The 21,887-nt window shown below is 35.3% G+C and overlaps 1 protein-coding gene across 4 annotated transcripts in view; it reads left to right on the top strand.

Annotated features, from left to right (window-relative positions):
* The window catches only part of ERC2 (ELKS/RAB6-interacting/CAST family member 2), a 400,862-nt gene that overhangs the window by 279,468 nt on the left and 99,507 nt on the right, over positions 1-21,887 (top strand). For 3 of the 4 annotated variants that reach the window (XR_013775764.1, XR_013775765.1, XM_079317392.1), the window contains 2 exons: positions 515-646; positions 13,038-13,103. Coding sequence is in view for 1 of the 4 variants with exons in the window: in XM_079317392.1 (XP_079173518.1) it covers positions 515-646; positions 13,038-13,064 (159 nt within the window). In the remaining 3 variants the exon portion in view is untranslated. The remainder of the gene's footprint in view (positions 1-514; positions 647-13,037; positions 13,104-21,887) is intronic. The other variant, XR_013775763.1, reaches the window with a different exon arrangement.

Below are 21,887 nucleotides of genomic sequence, written 5' to 3'. Positions count from 1 at the left end.
ACTTATTGTTTAGCAGGGTGGTGCTGGTGTACAATTAAAATAAATTGCCCAAAATAGGACTTTTAAAAGATCTATTTGTGATTGTTACTGACATGCCTTGGTAGCTAACTGTAAATGTTTGCAGTACTCTCAATACTCCTTTCAGTGAGATTTAAAAAGTTAATTGCTAAGACATAATGTTAGACTGGAAAAATTAGGAAACAGCCCTAAAAATATATATTTATTAAAGCTGAATGTCTTTTGCCCTTCAAACACACCATCCATCATCATTTACTTTTCTGACTTGTTCATGTCATCCTATGGATGTGAAAGCTGAAACAGAGGATGTGTTCACATACTTTATTTCTCAGTTTCTCTTTTCTTTGTGAGCCAACAGTCTGGATTCCTATTCTTAGATCCTTCAGCTCAAAAAAAAAAACTCCTGAAAAACCCCCAGAGCCAAGATCTTCCTAAAACAGTCAGAATAATACATTCCAACACGTAATAAAATTGTCTTGCTTTGCCTCTTGAACAGACACAGAACAGGATGAAGCTGATGGCAGATAACTATGATGATGACCATCACCACTACCACCACCATCACCACCACCACCACCACCGCTCTCCTGGGAGGACACAGCACAACCACAGACCCTCTCCAGATCAGGTTGGTCACCTCCTTCTTCACCCTCAGTTTTGGAACTTTGTAGTTTTTCTTTTTCAGAATAAAAGAACTAATAAGCAAGGATGCGTTCTTTGAACTGGAACTAATGGTTCTGGTATTTATTTCCATCCTGAAATAGTTTAAAATTTTGCCTTTTTGTCTGGTGCCTTATTTTTCTGGAGTAGAAAAACAGTCTGTAGAAGGAAGTAACTCATTTTCAGATGAAGGAGCCTGAGGAAAAATTTAACATTGCTTTGATATGAAAAATCATTTTTTGATACTAAAATAGGTTATAAGTTCAAAATGTCTGGGTAGAATTAAAAGGGAAAATCAGGGATGAAAATATAAATGGGATGCATGATAGACTATTGGGAGAAGGAAGCTAAGAGGCAAATTACACTTTTTTACAGTGTGACCAATGGAATTGTGTTAGAGCCAGGAACAGGTAAGAATGAGAAAACATGATTTCTTGGATACTAATACAAAGTAAAAAAACCAAAAACACAAGCCACAAACCTGAACAGCATAACATATAATCCTTTGAATTCTTGGAACTGTTAAGAACAATTTTTTCTGTCAGAAAGAGGAGAAGGGAGTTAAGGACTTGCTGTCTTGATTTGGTTCTGTTTCTGATTAACATAGATAAGTTGGCTGAGTTTATAAAAGAAGGAAAAATTGTATGGAAATATCTGTAAAATAAAAAAGTTTTGGCTTTATGCAAGGAACAGAATGGAAAAAAAGCCCAGAATGAAGGCAAGAGCTGTGAAAGAACGAGTAATAACCACCCCAGTGTTACTGAAACCCAGACACTGTTTTCAATAATTTAAGAAACCTGAACCTGTGAAAAAAAATTGAGGCACAAGACGATGTAAAAGAGCTAACATTTAGTCAAGTGCTTTTCAATGCATGGTAACAGCTTATTCAGGGAAGAGAGTGGGCAGGAAGCATAGTGACAGTCTGTATCAAAATGTGTTCAAGAACATTGAGATGTTGTATGAATGGTGGAAATAGGTGCATGATTAAAGATAGAACACATAAAATCGTAGCTGTTTTATTAGTATTTGCTAGCACTTATACTCTCAGCTTTTTTCCTAGGTGATGGTTTTGGGCCATTCTCTAAAAAAAAATGCAGGTCTAGCATACCCATCCTATATTTAGTCTGGTTGAACTTGCCAAGGAAAATTATGTCAAGCAAATCTAATTTCCTTTGATAGGGTAACTGGTTTTGTGGTTAAAGCAGAAAGTGGTGGCTTTTAATTCATCAGGTGTTTAACACTGTCCTACCAGATATTTTAAATATGCAAATAAATACATAATTTTATAGTTTAATGAATGACTAATGTAAAATTAATTTCAATAATAAAAACATTAATTAAAATTATTTTTAATTTAAATAATTATGAGACTGCCATGAGATAGGTGTGCAACCAATAGACAAATTTTCCATTGCTCGTTTTCAGGCAGGAGGGCCATTTACAGCAGGGTTCCAAAGAGGTCTGTCCTTGATCTGATTCTGTGGAGTATTTTTTTAGAGATTATTTCAGTGGTGAAATAGAAATGCCATTGATATTGTTGATCATGAATTGAGCTGTAAGAAGCTCTAAGCACAGTAGGAGCAGTCAAACTGCTCAATAAGCTGCTCCTGAAAACTGGAGAGAGTCTAGAATAAGTAATTTGGAATTTGGCAAAGACAACTCTGCTTACAGGGGAGAAGTCACATGTGCTGATGAGGTAATAGCATGGAGAAAGGAATCTAAATTGCACAGTGGAATACCATTGCAATGAAGCTGGATCTAATTCTGGGAGAGATATAACTGGAGAAGAAGCAGGAAGCAATTATTCTGTTCCTTCAAGCACTGGTGAGAGCTCATCTGGAAATCTGTTTACAGTTTTGATCTCCATGCTTTAGGAAACATAGACAAAAGGAGAGCAACAAGAATGATAGAAGTTTTAGAGAACATGACCTGTGGGGAAGGCTTAAAGAACATGGTTTGTTTAGTCTAGAAAGTACCAAAAGGGAGACATAAGTCTTGTAATACATAAAATGTTGTTGTAAAGAAGACGATGATCAATTGTATTCCAGTGCCCAATGGAGAAAGGGTAGGAGCAGTAAATTAAATTTTGCCAAGAATAACTAGGTTAGTTGTTAAAAAGAAGACTTTTTCACTATGAGTCTAATGAATCTGTAAGTGGAAACAAAATGTGGACATGCTTTCATGTACATGTAATGAAAGGTCCTTTCTTGGAGGTTTCTAAGACCAGGTTAGATGAATATAGCCTTATTTCATCTTGTGCTGGACTTGGAAAGATGTTCTTCTGAAATGCTGCCATCCCAAAATTTCCACAAACACTGTAAACAATGGATAAGCCCAGGATATGTTTACTAGTAAAGGGAGCAAACAGGAGATTCATAGCAAAATCCTTGCTGAAATACTCTTTGAGAACAGCACAGTCAATGGTAATCATGAATGAACTCTTGGCATTGCTTTATCTTATATTTTTCAATTATGGATTTTGGTTTTTTATTACATTTTGTGTTGTTATTTATCCCTCTTTGCAGCATTCATTTGTACAGCAGTTTGATTGCTGTGTGCCACAGAAACCTGCATTTCCCATTCAATATTACACACAGATTGTAGATATGTGACTGCAGCCCTCTTTGTGTCAATTGTGTCCTTCCAGTTTGGGAACAGCCAACAGAGAATTCTGCCCTGCTGGCCACAGTTCTGGTCAATTTGTGCCATCTCATTCCCTTTGCTTTTCTCATCTCAGGAGCCTCTCAGTCCCTCCCTGTTTGTTTCCTGTTCTGAGTTTGGGGCTCTAGTCACCCATATTCACTCACTGTTCATTTCTGTTTCATTTTTCACTCCCTGCTGAAAGTCCTTACAGTCCTCAATTTACTGGCACGTATGACCTGAACTCCAGGATGATCTCCACACAATGAATAGCAATCTTTGGTTATTACCAGCACTTCTTCAGCTTCACGAGAACAGTAACATGGTTCTAAGTTCAAGATTCTGCTTATGGACTGCTTAGGAAAAAAACTGTACTTGATTATTAAATTAAAAGTGGCATCTCTACCTGAACAAAGAAGTGTAGGTAATCTGACATGCATATATCTCAGATATACTTAAGTTAGTCTGATGGCATTCTTAGTAGGAAATTAGGTTATTTGACAGGTCACAGGGAAGAATTTGATTCTGCTTTAACACCATGTAAGACTGGACATATAATATCTGAAGAACTCTCATGCTTTAGATTTTATGGCAGTCCTTATGATTATAACAACTATCAAATCTTCTGACTTCCCATGGTACTGGAGATTTTTAAAGAAATAAAATGTACAGTGTTCTTAATCTCCTAAGAGTTTCCTGAATACCTGAGCTGTAGTGGATTCAAAGCTGAATACTTTACTCTGTGGTCACCAGGGCTACAAATATATTTTAGTTTTGTTTTATGAGAGATTATATGCTCTTAGAAAAGAATCTGATTTTTAGAAAAATGTGAATATCATAGGGCGTGCTTTAGGAACTGGCTGCTTTCCAAAAAGTCAGCCCTATTCTTAGAAGCTATAATTGAGGATGGAATGTCACATGGTGCCTAAGCATGTAAAAAGATGTCCTTTTACATCTTTTAATCCTGTCTGGCTACATAGAGATTTTTTTTTTCCTACTTAAAACATTTTTGATGGCCCTTCGACAAGATTTAGTGTTTAGAAGTAATTTGTGACAAAATCACTAAGTTTTCTGTTCCTCTGAGATCTCAGCAAGGAGGCCTAAAAGGTAGTTCAGGGTTTCTGAACTATCCTCTTATCTAAGGAAAAATCCTCCTTATCAGGACAGTGATGGGGCAGGGTGTATCTCTGGAGCTTCCCTTCTGCCCCTCTGCAGTCACAGAGCCAACTGCTCCAGAATGAGCCTGTAGCTGTCTAATTATTAAATGTACCTCATTTTAAACAGGCTTTTTAAAATATGTGGTGAGCTCCAGCATTTGAGGAAAGAAATCACAGGCAGTGATGCGTGAAACTTGACAACAAACTGACTGTCACCAAGTAGGTGTAGGCCACTAAAAACTAACTTTTTGAAGAAGACCATGTGCTCTGAAAAAAAAAGCGTTTATTGATTTGTAAAGTGGTGACTGGTCTTGGCAACAGGTCCTTATTCATCAGCTGGAACTGCTAAATATCCTTGGAGCTGCTGAAAGACGATATGTGAAAAACTATGAGCAGGTCAGATGGGATTTTCTTTGAGGTGGATGACTTGGAAATCAGAACCACAGGACAGTCAAACAATGATTATTATTTTAGTGTCTGGATCCTGATCTACAAATCACTGTATTGATCCATATGTAATTTTAGGGGAAGGGAGAGTATGCTGCTTTGTGTATTTTGGCAGTCCTGGTTGTTAACATAGTGCCTTATATTCTGTGGCCACTCTGGAAAATTGCCAGTCTGAAACTCCTGAACAGGCCTCAGGAATATCAAAGCTGAGATTTTTCCTTAAAAAAAAAATCAACACAAAACCAAACAACAAAACTAAAAGCCATAAAAACATAAACCAAAACAGATTATTTTAGCTAATGCTAGTAACCATGATTATATGAAAAGCATAAATTTCTTCAAATTTCTTTAGACTGTGAGTAGAAAATTCCATCAGAGCAGAAGTTTAATACCTGTAAAAATGAAATATTTTGTTTGGGAGTTTTCTGCATTGTTGAAACTTTGTCTTTTAGTTGTTCATGAAAAAAGAAGAAAAAAGAACAGAAGGAGAAAACCAATTACATTGTCCCATACAAAACAAGTGATACACCTTGCCTAATGCACTAAATTGGAATTATTGCCTTCCTCCCTGACCCAGATTATGTTTGATATTCTGTGTGTTTCTTTATGCAGTGTGTTTACACATTGTTTTTGGGCAGGTGTGAGCTTGCTCTTGTCTGTTCCCCGTGGATGTAACTTGTTCTGCTGGTGCCTCAAGCTGCAGGGCAGCACGCAATTGCATTAGCACCGAGTGAGCCTGCACTAAGCTCATTGGAGTCACATGGATTTATTTAATTTAGGAATTTGGGCAGGGCAAGGCTTGCTTGTCAGTACATTCAGTATAAACAATCCCAGACATATCCACTGTAAATAACTAGTATTGTGCTGAATTAGTGTTTTGAGTATTAAGAAGTTCAGTGCAAATTAGTCATATAAATGCTTTCAAATTTTTAATCTTTCCTCTAATTTTTCATCTTTGCTACACATATTATTCTTCTGGAACAAAGAACTTGTGATTCATATCACACATTGTTCAGACTTGTTGAACTGAATGCAATAAAATCCTATTTGTATCATGGTCACCTTTAAAATGTCAATTTTCCAATTAAGTTGTATGCAGTTATCATAGCTATATTGTTTATCATAAACAGCTACTGAATGGCAAATACTTCTCTTCTAATGAGGAAGTAATTTCTGTCTAAGCATTTCCCAGAACCCAGTGAGTGTTATCATGTGCTTATTTCAGTAGATATAAAAAATTTTGCCTCTGACATCTATCTAGGTATTTCTGTCTACGTTATCCTACAAATAAAACTGAAATAGCCTTCCACAGAGTTTGACCCACATTTTGAGGTTTGGCTTCAAACCTAAGGGTCATTGTGAGTTACACTGTATTTGTGATGGAAGAAAGGAAAGAACATTGAAGTTTGGAAGAGTATCTCTGAATTTGAATTTATCTTTCAGGAATACTCTGGTTCTTGATTTTGATTTGCTGCCATTTTGCAGTTACAAACATTGTGAGCTACTCCAGATTTCTCACTTGAAAGTAAAAGCCAATAGAAATTTGGAATATTTATAATGCTTTTGTTATTCCTGCTTCTTAATTGCAATTATATTGTAGCCAGGTTACTTTTCAAACATCTTTTGATGTTATTAAATTTTTAATTTACAGAAAGACCAGCTAAACTGGAGTTGTATTAAAAACAAGAAGTAGGAAATAGGTTTTGCTGTCTTTGATACTCCAGGAGATTGATTTCACACATTGAAAAGTTATACCTCTCCTTTGCTTACAGAAATGAATTTATTTTATATTTTGAGGTTTAATGAATGTGATATAAATGTATACACACTGAACAGTGTGTATATTTATATATATCTATATTTATATGTTAGCTTTCCAGTCTTTTCCACATATGGAAGAATTTTTTGAGATCATGTTTAGCTATAGAAATCTCTCCCCTTCATTTCCCCTGAATGTGTGTGTTATAATATACAACACTTATATAGAGGTTTACATTTATCTTACATTTCTTAGTAGAAAAATTATCTGCCACCATCATAGTCTAAAATAGGTCTTTAGACCAACTGAGAGAGCCAAAAATGCATTTCTGGGAGACAGTAACTTGATAACAAAAGTTGCATATCTGGCACTGGTTACTTAAGTGAGATAACATGTCACAGGCTTTCACTACAAAGGGGACCATAAATTTTTGCATTGCAAATCTGATTTCACGGACCACTTCTTGTAAGAAGCATTGAGTTTCCACTTCATCTAGTGATAAAACTGCAGAATGCATGAGTCTGGTGAAACATCTTATTCATGTTAATGCTAGTCTGGCTGCTCTAAATGGTCAGAGACAATCTTTCACTTTCCCCCATGGCCGTATTTGTGATTGATTTTAACCCAACTATATACAAATAGAACAAATGGTGAGATGGGACTTAAGGCCATTTTCATAACTGGGTGATGCATGGTCACTTGTGACCCCTTCTGTTATGGATAACTTTGAAAATAGATCTCTGACATAAATACATATTGCTGAGGCAATTTTTAAGATTTATTCAGCTTTTTGAATATACAAATGAAAAATAAAATAAAGACCTTTTAAAGCTCTCTGCCCCAAACACTTAAATTAATCCACTGTTAGTCTTTTCACTTTTTAGCTACAGGCTCAGTTCTTCAAATTGTTCATGCACAAAACTCTTCTGTAATCAATTGTTCTGTGCATGGAGAGTTTGTGTGATTAGTCCTCAGCTATGTTTGCTCCTAGAGACTGGGCAGCAGATGAAAGTCTCTCCAAGCTCTAAAAGATTCTGATTTTTAAACTATGTTCTTGATTTGAAAGAAATGCCATTGCCTAGCAGGTAGATTTCTTTGTAAAAAGAGGAAATTAGTATTTGTAGATGTAAGTATTTGCTGTAAGTAGGACAATTTCACAGTTCAGAGCCAGCAGTTACACGTTTAATGACCCATTAGTAGCCGTAGATAATAAGGAGAGCAGTGTAAATCAGTCATCAGAAAGTTAGTTGCAGAGATGAGCAGGTTATCACTAGATTTATTTAACCCAAGTTAAGACATTAATTCTTAGCATGCAGCACATGAAAGGGAAATGTGATGAGCCTTGTCAGGAAGGGCCTCCTATTGTGGGAAGAGAGCCAGAAAGGCTTAACTCATCAAGTTTTTAAAGTTGCCTGTATTGCTAAAGCTAAAAGGAGATCAGGACTTTTTATTTTTTTAAAGAATAGATTTTATAAAGATACTTGCATGCCACAGGAGTTCAGGGGATTTACTGTAACCAAATCTCATACACTTATTTTCATGAGGTGGCCACATAGTAATAAAGACTTTTGCAGTCTTGGAGTTCACCTGCATTAGGGTTTTGGTTCTGACCAAGAATGCAGATTTGAATCAAATCCTCCTGGTCATTCCCACTTCTTGCATATAGTTCATATCCAGATGTGGTGCTGGATTGAGCACCCCAGGTCACTCTTTGATTCAACTTAAATGGAAGATGCATTCCAGGAGATCCTCCAACACTGTTAAATTGCTAAAGGGAGTGCACTTTTGGGTGAAATTAATTCAGAATACCCCCCAAGACAGGTGTATTGTATGGAAGCAATCTCAGGACCATTGTAGTGGCTGTAGATCTGCTGCTGTTGGAACACTCTGCTAAATATTTATTACCTCCTGCAGCTGCTCCATGTTCATCAGTAATCAAGAATATGCTTTGTGCAGAATGGCTATGGCTGGGCTGATAATTTCTGGTATCTGATTATTAAAATGTTTTAAGTAGATCTAATCATGCAGATCATGATTGGAGTTCTTTATTTCTTACCTGCTGTGTAAGGTAGCCCCTGTTACCTGAAGGCCACTGTCTCAAAATTACTGCTGAGAGAATTAATGGCTGAGAAATCTGCCTGCAAAGCTTGCATTGAAATATATCCCAATAACAAAACAGAAACTGTCTCCATGCAAGCCTTCAACATCTCTGTGTAGTGCTTTCCAAACACAATTTTTTAAGTTCCTAGTTTTGATACTTTGAAGCCATATTTGAGCTTTTTGTGGTAATTGGATCAGAGCAGTAAATCACATTTAGTGACAGCAGATACTTCTTTTTAAGACAGAACCAATTATGGTAAATAGCAGTACAGAAAAAAAAAAAAAAAACCTAGCAAAAGAATGAAATAAAATCACTGATTTGTAAAAGGCCTTACTACTATTTGAGATTATTTCACTTTACTATAAATACACATCCAAATTAGATACTGGGATGTCTGTTCGAAAAATGCAAGGCATTCAACATTTTAACCACTCTGAATTGATAACAATTTAATAACAAGTGTGTATACCAATTTCTCAAGTCAAATGGTGTCTCTCAAATTTTGGGTTTTTTCATATTTTGCTTGTCAGTAAGTGAGATTTTGCTTTGCAGTTTTTGTCATTGAATTGCTATTCTTGACCTTATAAACCAATGAAAGATCCAAGTTTAAAAAGCAGTTAATGTACACAAACATTAATGAAAAATTGCTTGATTGTAGTTTATTGTTTGAAAGAGCCATAGATTAATGATTCTGAAGGATACACACTGATATGAAAAACTAAGCATACTTCTGGAATCCTCTGTTCCAATATTAATAAATGATAAGGCATAACTGCAGCTTTTATTTTGCTTCACTGTGTGTCAAGAATGCAAAACTAAGTAGTGAATTTCATTTGTCTCAGAACTTCAGTGAAGAATTCTGTATTCCCTTCATTATCTGTTTGCAGGGTGACCAAACCTCAGCTTCTTGATGCAATGCTTTATTCATGGAGCCTAGAAAAATTACAGTCCTGAATCTTATGTGCATTTTATTCAGTGCTTTTTGCTACTTGTCCCTATCCATACAGAAAAATTTGTAACTGTAAGGTAGGATTTACACCAGTTGAGACTGGTTTTAAAATTGCTCTTAGTATTGAAATTTTAGAATAAAGTGATATTATGGTTTGGTTTTTAAAATTATTTTTATTCAATTTTATGTCAAAACAGAACACTGTGCTTAATTTTATGAAATGACTAATCAAAAAATTGGAAAATATGTAACAAATTTTTTGTGTACAGGATAAGATGGATCATGGCACACACATTCTCATTGAAAAATGTGAGGAAAAATGATGGAGAGGATTTTTAATTGTAGAAGTTGAAGGTTATGTGGACCATGATCATAATCTGGACTACTAAATAATTTCTTCAATCAAATCTATAATTTTTAAAAATTAGCATGAATATAATTAATCATATCTTTTAGTAAGTGTCTAAGACTTGATATGAAATCTTCAAATCTTACAGAAATGATGAAAAATACTGAAAAATATGTTCTGTATATTCAGTGTAACTACATCCTCTAAATCTCTATCTAGGTGTTTTTTACTAGAGAAAATATGTCTCCTTTTCCTTATGTTAGTTAATAATGCTCAGAAAATCTTTTAATGTTTTCTGAGGGATCATTTAGGTTGAGTCTCTTGTTTCTCACTACCAAGTTTATTTTTCAATAATTTTCTAGCTGTTTCCTGATCTGGTTACAGTCTTTCAAATATTCACAAGAGTGTGACATGAACACCAGATGTGTAATTCTCTTAATGGTCTTATGCTACTGTATAGAGGCACAGCAAAGTTTTGAGTTTTCTTTCTATGTATTTCTCTTGGTAAATCCAACATTGTACCACTTGTTCAATTGCACCATGACCTGTAAAGACCTTTTTGATATCCTTGATTTCAGAAACAGTTCCCTTTCTTCTAAGCCTGCCCTATGTTTTCTAATTATGATTGTGGATTCATGATTTCAGGCATATGTGTCTGATAACATTTATTCATTTTTCCAAGGAGACTTTGTCAGGCTTTTCTTCCAAATATGTGAATATGGAACTAGTTTGGGATGAGAAAGATATCTCTGGGTCCCCTTCCTTCTCCAGCAAACATTCATTCAGTATAGAGCTAATTGTTCTGACACTGTCATGTGGCACATAAGCAAATGCCTTACAGAAATCTCAGCATATTATTTCAAAGCATTTATCTTATTAGAAAGAGTCTCTGTAATTGGAAAATATAGAAAGTTATTTTGACAGGACTGATACTCAATAAAGCCATGTTGATTGACATTAACTGAGCACCAGCTTTTAATTTATTGCTTTTGTATATCAGGATCAGTGTCAAACTATATTTGTCTTTAATTTTCTATAAAACTCTTTAGAAATATTTGAAAATAGTTGATTTTTCAACTCTTCTAGAATTCTGCCTAAAGGAGAGTGCACAAATAATTGAAATACAAATTAAAATTTGCCTGCCTGTCTGAAGAATTGCAATACTCTGAAGAGCAAACCTGCTGTGTGTAGTTAGGGGAGGAGTCTCTTGGAAATCTGCTGCATTGCCCATTTTGTTGATTTCCTGCTGTTTTTGAGGATATCACCAAAGATTAACCTAACACATTATGTTAGTGAAATAGGATCAAACTACACAGTGGAAAAGAAATCCTTCATTCTTTCTTCAACCTTTACCCTGGCAAAAACTCTTGACAACTTGAAATTCAGTTCCATTAGTGTCCATGGGCCTGACCAGGAGTGGGTCCTGCAGAATTCAGAGGGAATAAATTGTGTTTTCAGTGAGGCAAACCCAGCTTATTGGAAGTTTTACAGAGCCTGTCCCTTTGTTTCAAAAATAAGTAAGAATTTTATAGCCTTACCCTGCCTTTGCTTTGTGGTGTGTTTGTGAGGACCTTATAGCTCAGATGTGTTCCAAGATAGCTGTAAAAAATTTACCCACATTTCTTCTGTGTTAAATGATAGCTGAGTTTATAGTGGACTGTCAGATTTCTTTACTTAATTCAGCAACATGCAAGACATCTATCTTAACATCTGGTTTTTAATAACAGTTGACATCTGGGAGCTCTTTTTTATTCCAAGAATGGGTTAGGAACAGTAGTGATACTGGCAGTGTATATTTTCAGGCTAAAATTCCTGTCTATTTCAATCATAATTAATTACCATTCATTTTATTAAATTTTTGGATTTAATTAACTGCCAGCAATATGTTACACCAGCGAATTTTCAAGGTTTTGAACTACAGAATGGGGTTTTTAGTGTTTCTAAGATATTAATGGGTGAATTTTAAGGATATCTAAAATTATATGATTTTTTTTTTACTTTGAAATGCTGAATTAAATGAAAAGCTCTATGCTGTGCACCTCTTAAGTTCTAGAAGCTGAGTATCACATCATTGGGCACAGTAGAACTGTATCTAGACATAGCTGTGTACATCTCTGTGTGGAAAGATAAAGAATCATTGTGAAACTGCAATTTTGGCATATCTGGAGAAGAACATTTCAATCCCCTGGTTTAGTTCATGCCTGTTTTTTAAATTTAATTAAAATTAAAATTAATTGTTATTATTAACTTCAAGTTTATAATAAATGTGAAGAAATGTTTTCTGCTTTCATTTCATCTGCCATAAATTAATCCTATTTAAAAACAAATTCAAGAAATTGTTATGAATTTTTGCATTTGTCATTAATGTTATTTATCCCTAAAACTTAAAATGAATAAACCTAACGCTTCAAAACTGGAAAAAAAGGGGAAGAACTATTTAATAGTATCCAAGAATATGCAGTGTTTAACATATTTTGAAAAGATACATTTAATTGATACATATTGGCAAAGTGTACTTTTACTTTGCTACTGACTGTTTTTTGGGCTAGTCAGCCCTTTTGTATCTTTTAACAAAATGTAAGACAATTTGATTAATTTTTTTGCTTACTTAAAGTTTTGACCTTTTCATTGCTGTCAATGTTGGTTTGAATTGCGTGCAATTCAAAAATAGATAATCTTTTAATATTTAATCTTATAATCATCTTCCTACACACTGTTTTAACTGGAGGGAAAAAATTTTTCATCACTGTTGTTGTTTTTTCTGGTTGCTATAGATGCAGATTCTTGTGTATGGAACACAAGCTTGTTCAGTTGTGTTCACTGGCTTACATTAAAAAAAAAAGTCATGTTGTTAACAGCCAAGAAAATTGTATTTTATATGCACCAAAGTAACTAACCTTTCTTTCTTCCTTCCTTTCTTTGCAATGCCAACACCTTCTCTGTGCATCTCCCCACAGGATGATGAGGAGGGTATATGGGCATAGCCGTTCCTATAAACCAAAGTTCCAGTTTTGTTTTGAGGGGTGAGAAACTCTCTTTTCTCTCTTTTTCAGTCTAATTGTTATGTTTGCTTTTACACTGCATGGAGCTGTGTGTTTCTTGACAAGTGTGTTTGTGAATGCTGCAAGGATGTTTAATCATATGCAGTGAAAAATGAAAAACTGTGTCTGATGGTTTAATGGTATAGTGGTTTAGTTTGTTTCATAACTTATTGTGGCTAAAGGTATTGGTGGGTAAAGAACTTTAAAAGGGGTCTATCTGTATCTGTCTAAACAATTTTCTTTTTTCAGTAGGTAAATTTTTTAAACTACTATTAATTCTCTGTATCATCTCTATAATCCCTATATGAGCACTGTAATATCTTTAATATCTTGCAGAATGTGTTTGAAAGTTTGATACTGAAATTTTGCCCAGATTAAGCATGCAGTTTTACTGGAATAGAATTTATTATATGAATGGAAAAATATGAGACTCCCTCTTGAGCTGAAATATTTTAGTGAAATTTAAAAACAAATAGCAGATGTTTAATAAGGGAAGTATCATCTCTCTGTGTAATACATACTCTTTCCCTGAAATATCATGGAGTAATATCCATACAATAATTTGCTTGTGATATTCAAGAGTACAAAGTGCAGCTTGTATTGTTTGTCTCCCAAATTATGAGTAAATACTGTATTGTCATGGTGTGTCAGGTATTGCTTGATGCATATCCACTTGTTTGGGGTTTGCCTTTGAAGCTCTGGGTAATTTGTGGCTCAAAATCACTGTGGTCTCAACACTGCTGAAGACACCATGCTTTGATGCATTGCTTGTAGAAAATATTGCTCACTGTTTCTTGCAGAAACAATTTTATTTACTACAATGGGCCTGTTCAGAAGAGCAAAATCTACTCACATAAGCAAAGATTAATGTCTTATTAAAGCTTCCACACATTATATTGCTTTTGGCATTTTATCATTCTACCTCTTACACTCTGCTGATTTTCATAGCAAGTAGTATGGCTGAGAGAAATCAAATCTCTCAGTCAACTGAGTGCATATTAAAACAAAACAATTATTAATACAATTAAATTGGGTGTATATCCATCTTATTTGGAAAAGTTTCTATGTATTTGTTTTGTTACTGCAGACATCTACCAAAAGTTAATTGTGAACATGAAGGAATAAAGTGACCCAATGACAGTGAACATGAGGAATATATTTTACGTTGGAGAGAAAAATATAATAGAAACAATTTAATTTTAAAAGTATTTGAACTGCAAGAATGTGGGTTTCTAGAAAAAATCTTCACCTTACCATTTTAAACTTTGTATATTTGCCATAATTTGTAGTTCTATAGCTTCAGTTATTTAAACTATGAATGTATTTCCATTGCTACCCTTGTAAATATATTTTTGCTCTTTTAGAGACTCAAAACCACATTTTATTTGATTTAAGAAAACTTGTGCATAAAGAATATAAGGATTTTGAAAGCTGGCTGACAAGAGACTGATGGCATATTTATTTAGCATTTATTAAAGCAGTGTAAAATAGATTATATGCTTTTGAATTGTAGTTGATTTTTCTTGAAGATGACTGTTTTTTCATACCAAAGAAAAAAGTGCCTGGTATATCAAAGCATTTAACTTCTGATCTTGTTTTGTTCCAAGACCAATTGTTTTGATTGATTTATGAAATCAAAGTTTTTCCAGAGGCTGTGAGGGTGACTCTGCCTCAGCACAGATCGTGCAGGTCCTCTAAGTGTGGTTAAAATGTAGTTAATAAAAAATAACTGAAGTCCCTTTAAACTTTACCCCTTCAGTGCTCAACTTCTACACAGGAAGGACATGAAATATTGGTGGAGAGGATGAGAAGGTGTTGTGAGGTTATAGAGAGTTGTTAGAGAGTTATTTACTTGTTGAGGAACTGGCAAGGTGTTCAGGGCAATCTCAGTAGCCAATGGAGCTGCAGTGTTTAAGTCTTGGTAGAAACAGCATCTCCCCCTCTCCTCTCTCTTACAGAGGGGGGAAAAAAAAGAGAAAATGGTGAGGTGATGATAAGTTTTAAGAATTAGGCCTATATAGTAATCTGTCATGGGTAACTGAAGCCATGTGACCCCCCAGAAAATGTTTTGTGGCACAGCTGAGCAGTGCAGGTGGAACACAAGTGCTTGTTTTCCCTTTCAGTCCCAACCACTGAAATGCAGCAGGAACTGGGGAAACAGTTCAGACTTTGCCACAAGCTGTCCATGTGAGTGTGAGAGAACTCAGCACAAAATCTGTTTGTACAGGATTTTGTTTGTAGAAGTGAAGTGGATGGGATGTTTGAAAAGATGCTGAGGAATGTTTGGATAAATTTATTGTCTGTTCCATCCTCAGAACAATTACCTTTGCACGTGAGACAAAGAGTGAAGCCTGTGCCTGGCAGCAGCTGATGTCTAGTGCTTTTGAAAATGGGATCATTGACTGCTAAATTTGGGTTTAGGAGCAGCCCATAAAGTCTGTAAATTTAAAATTTAGTAGACACTGTGTAGGCATTCCTCAGAAGGCATCAGTGCCATTCAGTAAAAAACTCCTTCACAACAGAAACTGTCAATAACATTGGTGGAAGAATATTGCTCAGGCAAATATTCACTGTTCATTTCAAACTGTGGATGTGTTTCATATGCTGCAGGGAGGAGGAGGCTGTTACAAAACAAATGTGGTGCCTGGATTTGTCTTTGCTGAGATGTGGTGAACAGTTCTCTTTCAAGATGTGCTTGCTAACAGCAGTACAAAGCACAACAAAATCTGGTCATGTTGCTATATAAGGACATGTTTAAAGACATTAAATATTAGCTATTGTTCTGCTTTTTGTTTTCATTATTTCAAGTTGTGACTTTTGTAAATAATTTATTTTTGTTTGTCCTGTTTTGGAAAAAACGTGCTGACTTTGAAATGAGCATCAGTAGCATGCAAGGCAGGGAAAAATAAGGAGCATGACAATTTGCAGTGTTCATTTTAATTTTCTCATTGAATACCAGCTCTATGCTTAATTAGATAAATGGGTGTTGCTACATTGACAGCAGCCCAAGGGCGTTTTGGATTTGTGCATTTTTAGGCATGACTGTTGTTTTACTGTAACTTAGTTCTTACTAAACAAAAGGAAGAACCTCCCAAGCAATGTTTGTTTTCCAAACCATGGACAGATTTGTGACTAGTCTAAATTCCAGTTACAATACTTTTATTAATGGAAGACATTTATAGCTTTTCTTTTTATTGGAACATTTTATATTAATTAAAATGCTACCTTTCTTTTATTCTTAAAGATTTCATTATTACTGCTAGCATTTTTGGGTACTGATTGCTCACTGCTGAAGCCAGAGGGTTTTCATTAAAAGTAGGAATTTGTTTAGCTGTATGTATTTGGTTATTTTTTATTGACTATATACTGGCAATATGTCAATCACTTGACACAGGAGTTAAGGCAGGAAGTTGAAACCCTGGGACTGTTAGAGTTAATGAAAGCCCTGTTATTTATTTCAGTGCTGTTCAGTTTTTACTCAGAGCAGTTTCTTCTTTTTTTGTTCTGTTAATAGTAGAAAATCACCTGTGCACATACACAAATGTATTCTAAAAATTATTTGCATGAACTAGATGTTCTTTGACAGGCATTTATCTAATCTTAAGCATTCCATTTATGAGGCACCAAATAACTCTCCTGTGTAGCTGTAGAAATGAGTTATATAAATTCAGCAGGTTTTTTTTGTCTCTCTTGTATTTTAGCTGTGTCAGTCAGGCCATTCTGCCTGAACTTTGGGCTCAGCTTTTTCACTGAAGGTGTAGAAAAAACCAGAAAATGTAGGTGATGAGCTAAAATTTAAAGCTTTTGATGTAGTCTGAAGACAACTATCCCAGGGCCAACTGTCATCATCAGTCATGCTCTTTTATAATCTTCCATAGTAAAAATAAATAACATACCAGAGCAGTTTTAAACACTGTAGAAAGTGAGAAAAGGCTGTATGTGTTTTCACAGCTTTCATCTTTGTTTTGAAATGCTGTAGTTGCTGTAAACTGGAGTAGTTAATTACTGATTTCATACCAGTAAAATAATTTAGCTGTTGTTGAAAATCAAGCTGATATCTTGCAAAAAAATAGTAAAAATCTACTTTAAAGATATGAATTCAGTGACGAATTACATTGTGGTGGATTTCACTTCTACAATCATCACATTTCAATGTGGGAAATTGCTATTATTTTATTTGTCTTGAAAACAGTTTCAAAGAGCTGTTAGTGAATATTAGGGTATATGAAAGTGGTACTGCCTGCAGATCATTCTGATTGGAAGGTCCAGGTTTGGAAGCAAAAGCACCTCCTGACCTAATGAAAGGCCATATGACAAACTTTGAATGTAAGATGTTAAAACTGAACATTAAACGATGAAAAACCCAATTTTGAATAAACATATATATGCATATATATAAATTGTTCTGGGAAGTTTATGACAAAATACAAGAGAAAATGTTCATCAAAGGATGGAAAATTTATACCTAGTTAAAATAGTCTAATATCTATTTTTAATATTCTATTAGTTACAATAGTATAATGCCACTATAAAAATAAGGAAAAAAAAAAAAAGTAGTAAAACCTCCCTGTGCTGACCTACTTAACATCAATGAAATACCAGTTGTCATTTCATTTGTCTCTTGGTTTTCTCAGGGAAAACCTCTGAGAGGTGATGACTGCTGTCACGAGCCTGGAGCCAGTTTGGAGTCACATCCACACTCCCTGTGATGCTTTCTGCTCTTCTGGCACTGGTTTTATATGGAAGCAGGTTTTCAGATCACACACCTTCAATAATGGAAACACATTTTCAGGGACTGGTGCCTAGGCTGAGCTGAGGGAGGTGTAGGCGCAAAGAAACAAATAAAAAATAAAATTTGGCTGTTCCAGCAGGCATCCTTGCATAATTGCCTTTTTCTGACAGAGTAAAGGTGTTGGGCAGGATGGGATTGTCTTGAGTATGAGCCTCAAATCAGTGGCTGAAACATGGTAATTTATAATTAATTCTACAACAGAGAGTAAAAATGCAGGAATCTAAGAAAAATACTGTTTTGTGTGTTTTGATTAAGTTTAGTATTTGGATCTTGACATTGTTTTGATGACATGAAGCTATTTGTACACTTTTGCCTTGGTAGTAAATACTAATGTAATGAATTAGAAATAACTAAGAAATGCCTGTTAATAATTCTGATTTCACTATACTTTCCTGCTCTAATTAGTCATCTGTTTTGGCATCAATATTCTTATTTGTTCAAAAAGTCTTTTGGGCTTATTGCTCATTTCCAGTGGTGATGGAGTGTCCCTGCATATCAGAAATGGCAGAGCCTTACTGTTCTATTTTCTTTCTGTTTTGGTCTTTGCTTTACAGACAATTAACCTGTGAAGATGTGTATAGGTTGGTTTTCCAGAAGAGCTGTGATGGTTTCACTGGTTCCCTCCTGGAGCCTTTCAGCACATCTGGCTGGCCAGACCAGGAGCTCTTCTTCAGCTTGGCTCTGAGCTCCACCCAAGTCACCCAAGCGAGTTAAACTAGTTTTACTTTAAACCAGAACTATTTTAATAAAATGAGCAAGCTACTCACTTGAACAGTGTGGGGCTTGAAGAGGTCATAGTCTCATAGGGGAGAGGGATGAGAAACTTGATTCTTTCCACAGCACACCTGAGTGGGTGAGGAAATGAATCCCCAGCCCAGAGGGGCAGCTGTGTCAGCTGAGGGTGTTATTGCCACCCACCATTATCCACTTGCTGCAATATTTCTGCTGAGATTATAACCCCCAGATCCATCAGCAGAAGAAATCAATCCCTTATCTACTTCAAACCTGCAGAGCCAGGTCAGCAGGAGCAGAGATGAGAGCCCATTCACCAGGACAAGGATAAAGGAGCAGTGGCAACATCCAGCTGATGGCTGGGGAGAGCAGCCAGTGGCACTGACATCTTCAACTGGAAAACCTTAGTTTGGAAGGGAATTATATCCATGAGTTTAAGGAAAAACAACCCTTCCTGAAATCCCTTTATCTTCAAAGGCTATAGAACCAATTTAGGTAATCAGGTTATTAAAATAATTTAAATTTATCCAGTGCAGTTTTCTTGTTTCAACTAATCAGAGTCAGAAAGTCTTTGTGCATATTGCTGATAGACATATTTCTACCAGATGCAAGCATGGAGATGAGTAATAAATGATATTTTCCACGGAGCTATATTTTTGGAGAGTAAATCTGTGTCACGTTTTAGGAAAACAAGTTCTTCTAAATATTTTTTTTTGTTGGGATTTTTTGATAGATCTTGCAAGAAGCTCTTTCTGAGCCAATTATATTAATAATATGATTAATTTTGTCACACATGGCTCCAGGACCTTGAAATTAGGTGGTAAATCTCAAACAAAGCTGAAGCTTACAGATGGCTACTGTTCCCAGTGTGAGATTGCTGGAGCCATCAAAGCAGCACAGTCACATTCCTTGTGCTGTGTTTTACATCTGCTGACCTGGCCTGCTTGGGAGCTTCTCAGGAGGATTCATTTTAGCTCTAAGAATATGGTGAGAGCCAAATGTAAACACTGAGGTAAGTTTTTAATGATTTAGGGATTCTGTTAGCTAGGATGATTTTGATTATGGCAGTTAGAGGCTTTAGGTCTGACTTTGGTTCTATAGACCAATAGGAATTTATACCTGTGTAAGTAATAACAGATCCCAACATTCTGATTGAATTGTGTTCAAGCCTTTTACATTGAAAGTGCTCTAAGATTGCCTTTATGTTTTTTTAAAGTAATTGAGTATTATATCCTTACTTAAATTAATTGCAGGGAAAAAAATGCCTTCAATGTTATATTGCTGAAAGAAGTGTTTTTACCAAGTTTCTAAATTCTCTTGTGTGCCTTCCTCTATGTTGCAGTTGTGATATAAATCTGTGGTTAGATTTAATGAAAACATAACTCCTTATCCACCCTATTTAACTTATCCACTCATACTATGAGATTGACAAAATTGTTGAGAAATTTATGTAGATCCTGAAGCACTCATTTGTAAAATATTTATGAATGATAGAACATTTTAAAAAAAAAACTTGTAAAACTGCTTCGAATTTGCTAGCTGCTTTTCTTCAGGAGATTTCTTTACCAAACCACATTCACCTTTTAATCCATCTATTACACAATTCATCTTCTTCTAAAAGATCTTATTTTCCATTTGTAAATTTGCTTAATTTCTAAAGTCAGTTGTAATACTGTTGTATTGTTAACTGTTTTATACTTGAAATGAGCTATTTTATAAACAGTGTTGCAAATCTCCTTACCTTGAGGTTTACATCTATTTCCATTGTGTAATTAATAGGTGGAAACATATCTAGAATTGAATGACTCTTCATTTTTAGGAAAACAAATAATCCTCAAAAATATCTGCTAGTAGCAATAGTTATTAGAATTAAACCTGTCAACCAAAAAGAGCCTGAAACTGTTTGCAAGTGAGAAAAGAGCTCAGAGTGCTAATTACTTTTTTAAAATTCTCTTTTCTCTTTTCCTTAGTTTTCTAATTTTTAATTAGACGAAGTGGAGACAATTATTCAGAAATTTCAGTGCCTTAGGATATATTTTCTTTTGGTTTTGTGAGAAAGAGAGGTCTTAGTATGAAAACTACTGAACTTGTATGTGAATCCTCCACAGATGCAGTCTTATTGCTTGAAGGAAGTTTGAAAAGTTTTATCTGGAAATGATCCTTCAGAAGAAAAATACCCTGTCTTTCCCTCTTAAAAGCAGTGTAGCTTCAAAAGTGTGCTTTAAACAACTGAGTGAGAAAACTCGACCTTAGTCACAGAAAAAAGGTACAGTGCAGAGAGAAAAACATGAGAGAAAAACATTTGACTGCTGTTAGCACCAACACAAAATGTCAACTGTACTTTTACCAATGTGCTCTGTTTTTCCTTGAGGATTGATAGGTTTAAATGTACTGATTCTCTCCTTGAGTCTGTCTGTCAAACTTTGATCTGATGCTGAAGTGTTCAAAAGCTTCATGCATTGCAGGGTTTCAGCAAACTTGATCTTACAGGTTTAACTTAAATATTGTTTCCATTTTGAAGTCTGTCATATGGGTGTACCACAAAGAGTGTTTGGTTTTAGCCCTGATGCCTTGAGTGGTGGTATGCAGCCAGTAACAGAATACTTGGAATAAAGAAAAATCCTGAAATGAATCCCTCCAGCTATGGGCCAGTTGAGAGTGAGGGAGACAGGATGTAAAGTAAAACCAGTGTGTCTCCCTTTGATCAAAGGAGAGATTCCCCACCACCACCCAGCAGGTGATTAACACATAAGTACATTTTCCCCTAAATGGGTGGAGGGACAAAGCTGAGTGTCTGCTTAGCACCCATGAAACAAACTTCAGTTAATAACTGATGTTAGAATGCTGTCTTTGTGCATTCATTTTCATGGTTTTATGTGATCTGATGAATGTAAGTGCAACTAAATTGTCTTAGTATAGGAACTTCTCTAAAGGAAGAATTGCTAAGCACCTTATGAAACTGCATTTTTATTTTCAGAGAAAAAAAACTTTTTCCACATGTAAGTGGTTACGTATTTTTCATTTGTGTCTGTTTTCTATACTTGGAAAAATTCATTAATGACAACTGCACCATGAATTTGGAGTATGGGGCAACAGTCCTGCAGGGTGTGGTGGTACATGGTTTTATAGATAAAAGCTGCTCAGAAACAGACTTGACCAGCTGGAAGATCTGAAAGCCACAGACTGATTTTACTCCAGAAGTAATGACAGTGGGTGTTCCAATTTTTTCCTTCTTTTTCTGA

The sequence above is a fragment of the Erithacus rubecula genome (assembly GCF_903797595.1).
Source record: "Erithacus rubecula genome assembly, chromosome: 13".
NCBI lineage: Eukaryota > Metazoa > Chordata > Aves > Passeriformes > Muscicapidae > Erithacus > Erithacus rubecula.
The sequence above is the reverse complement of the archived record's forward strand: the minus strand, read 5'-3'. Positions and strand labels throughout refer to the sequence as shown.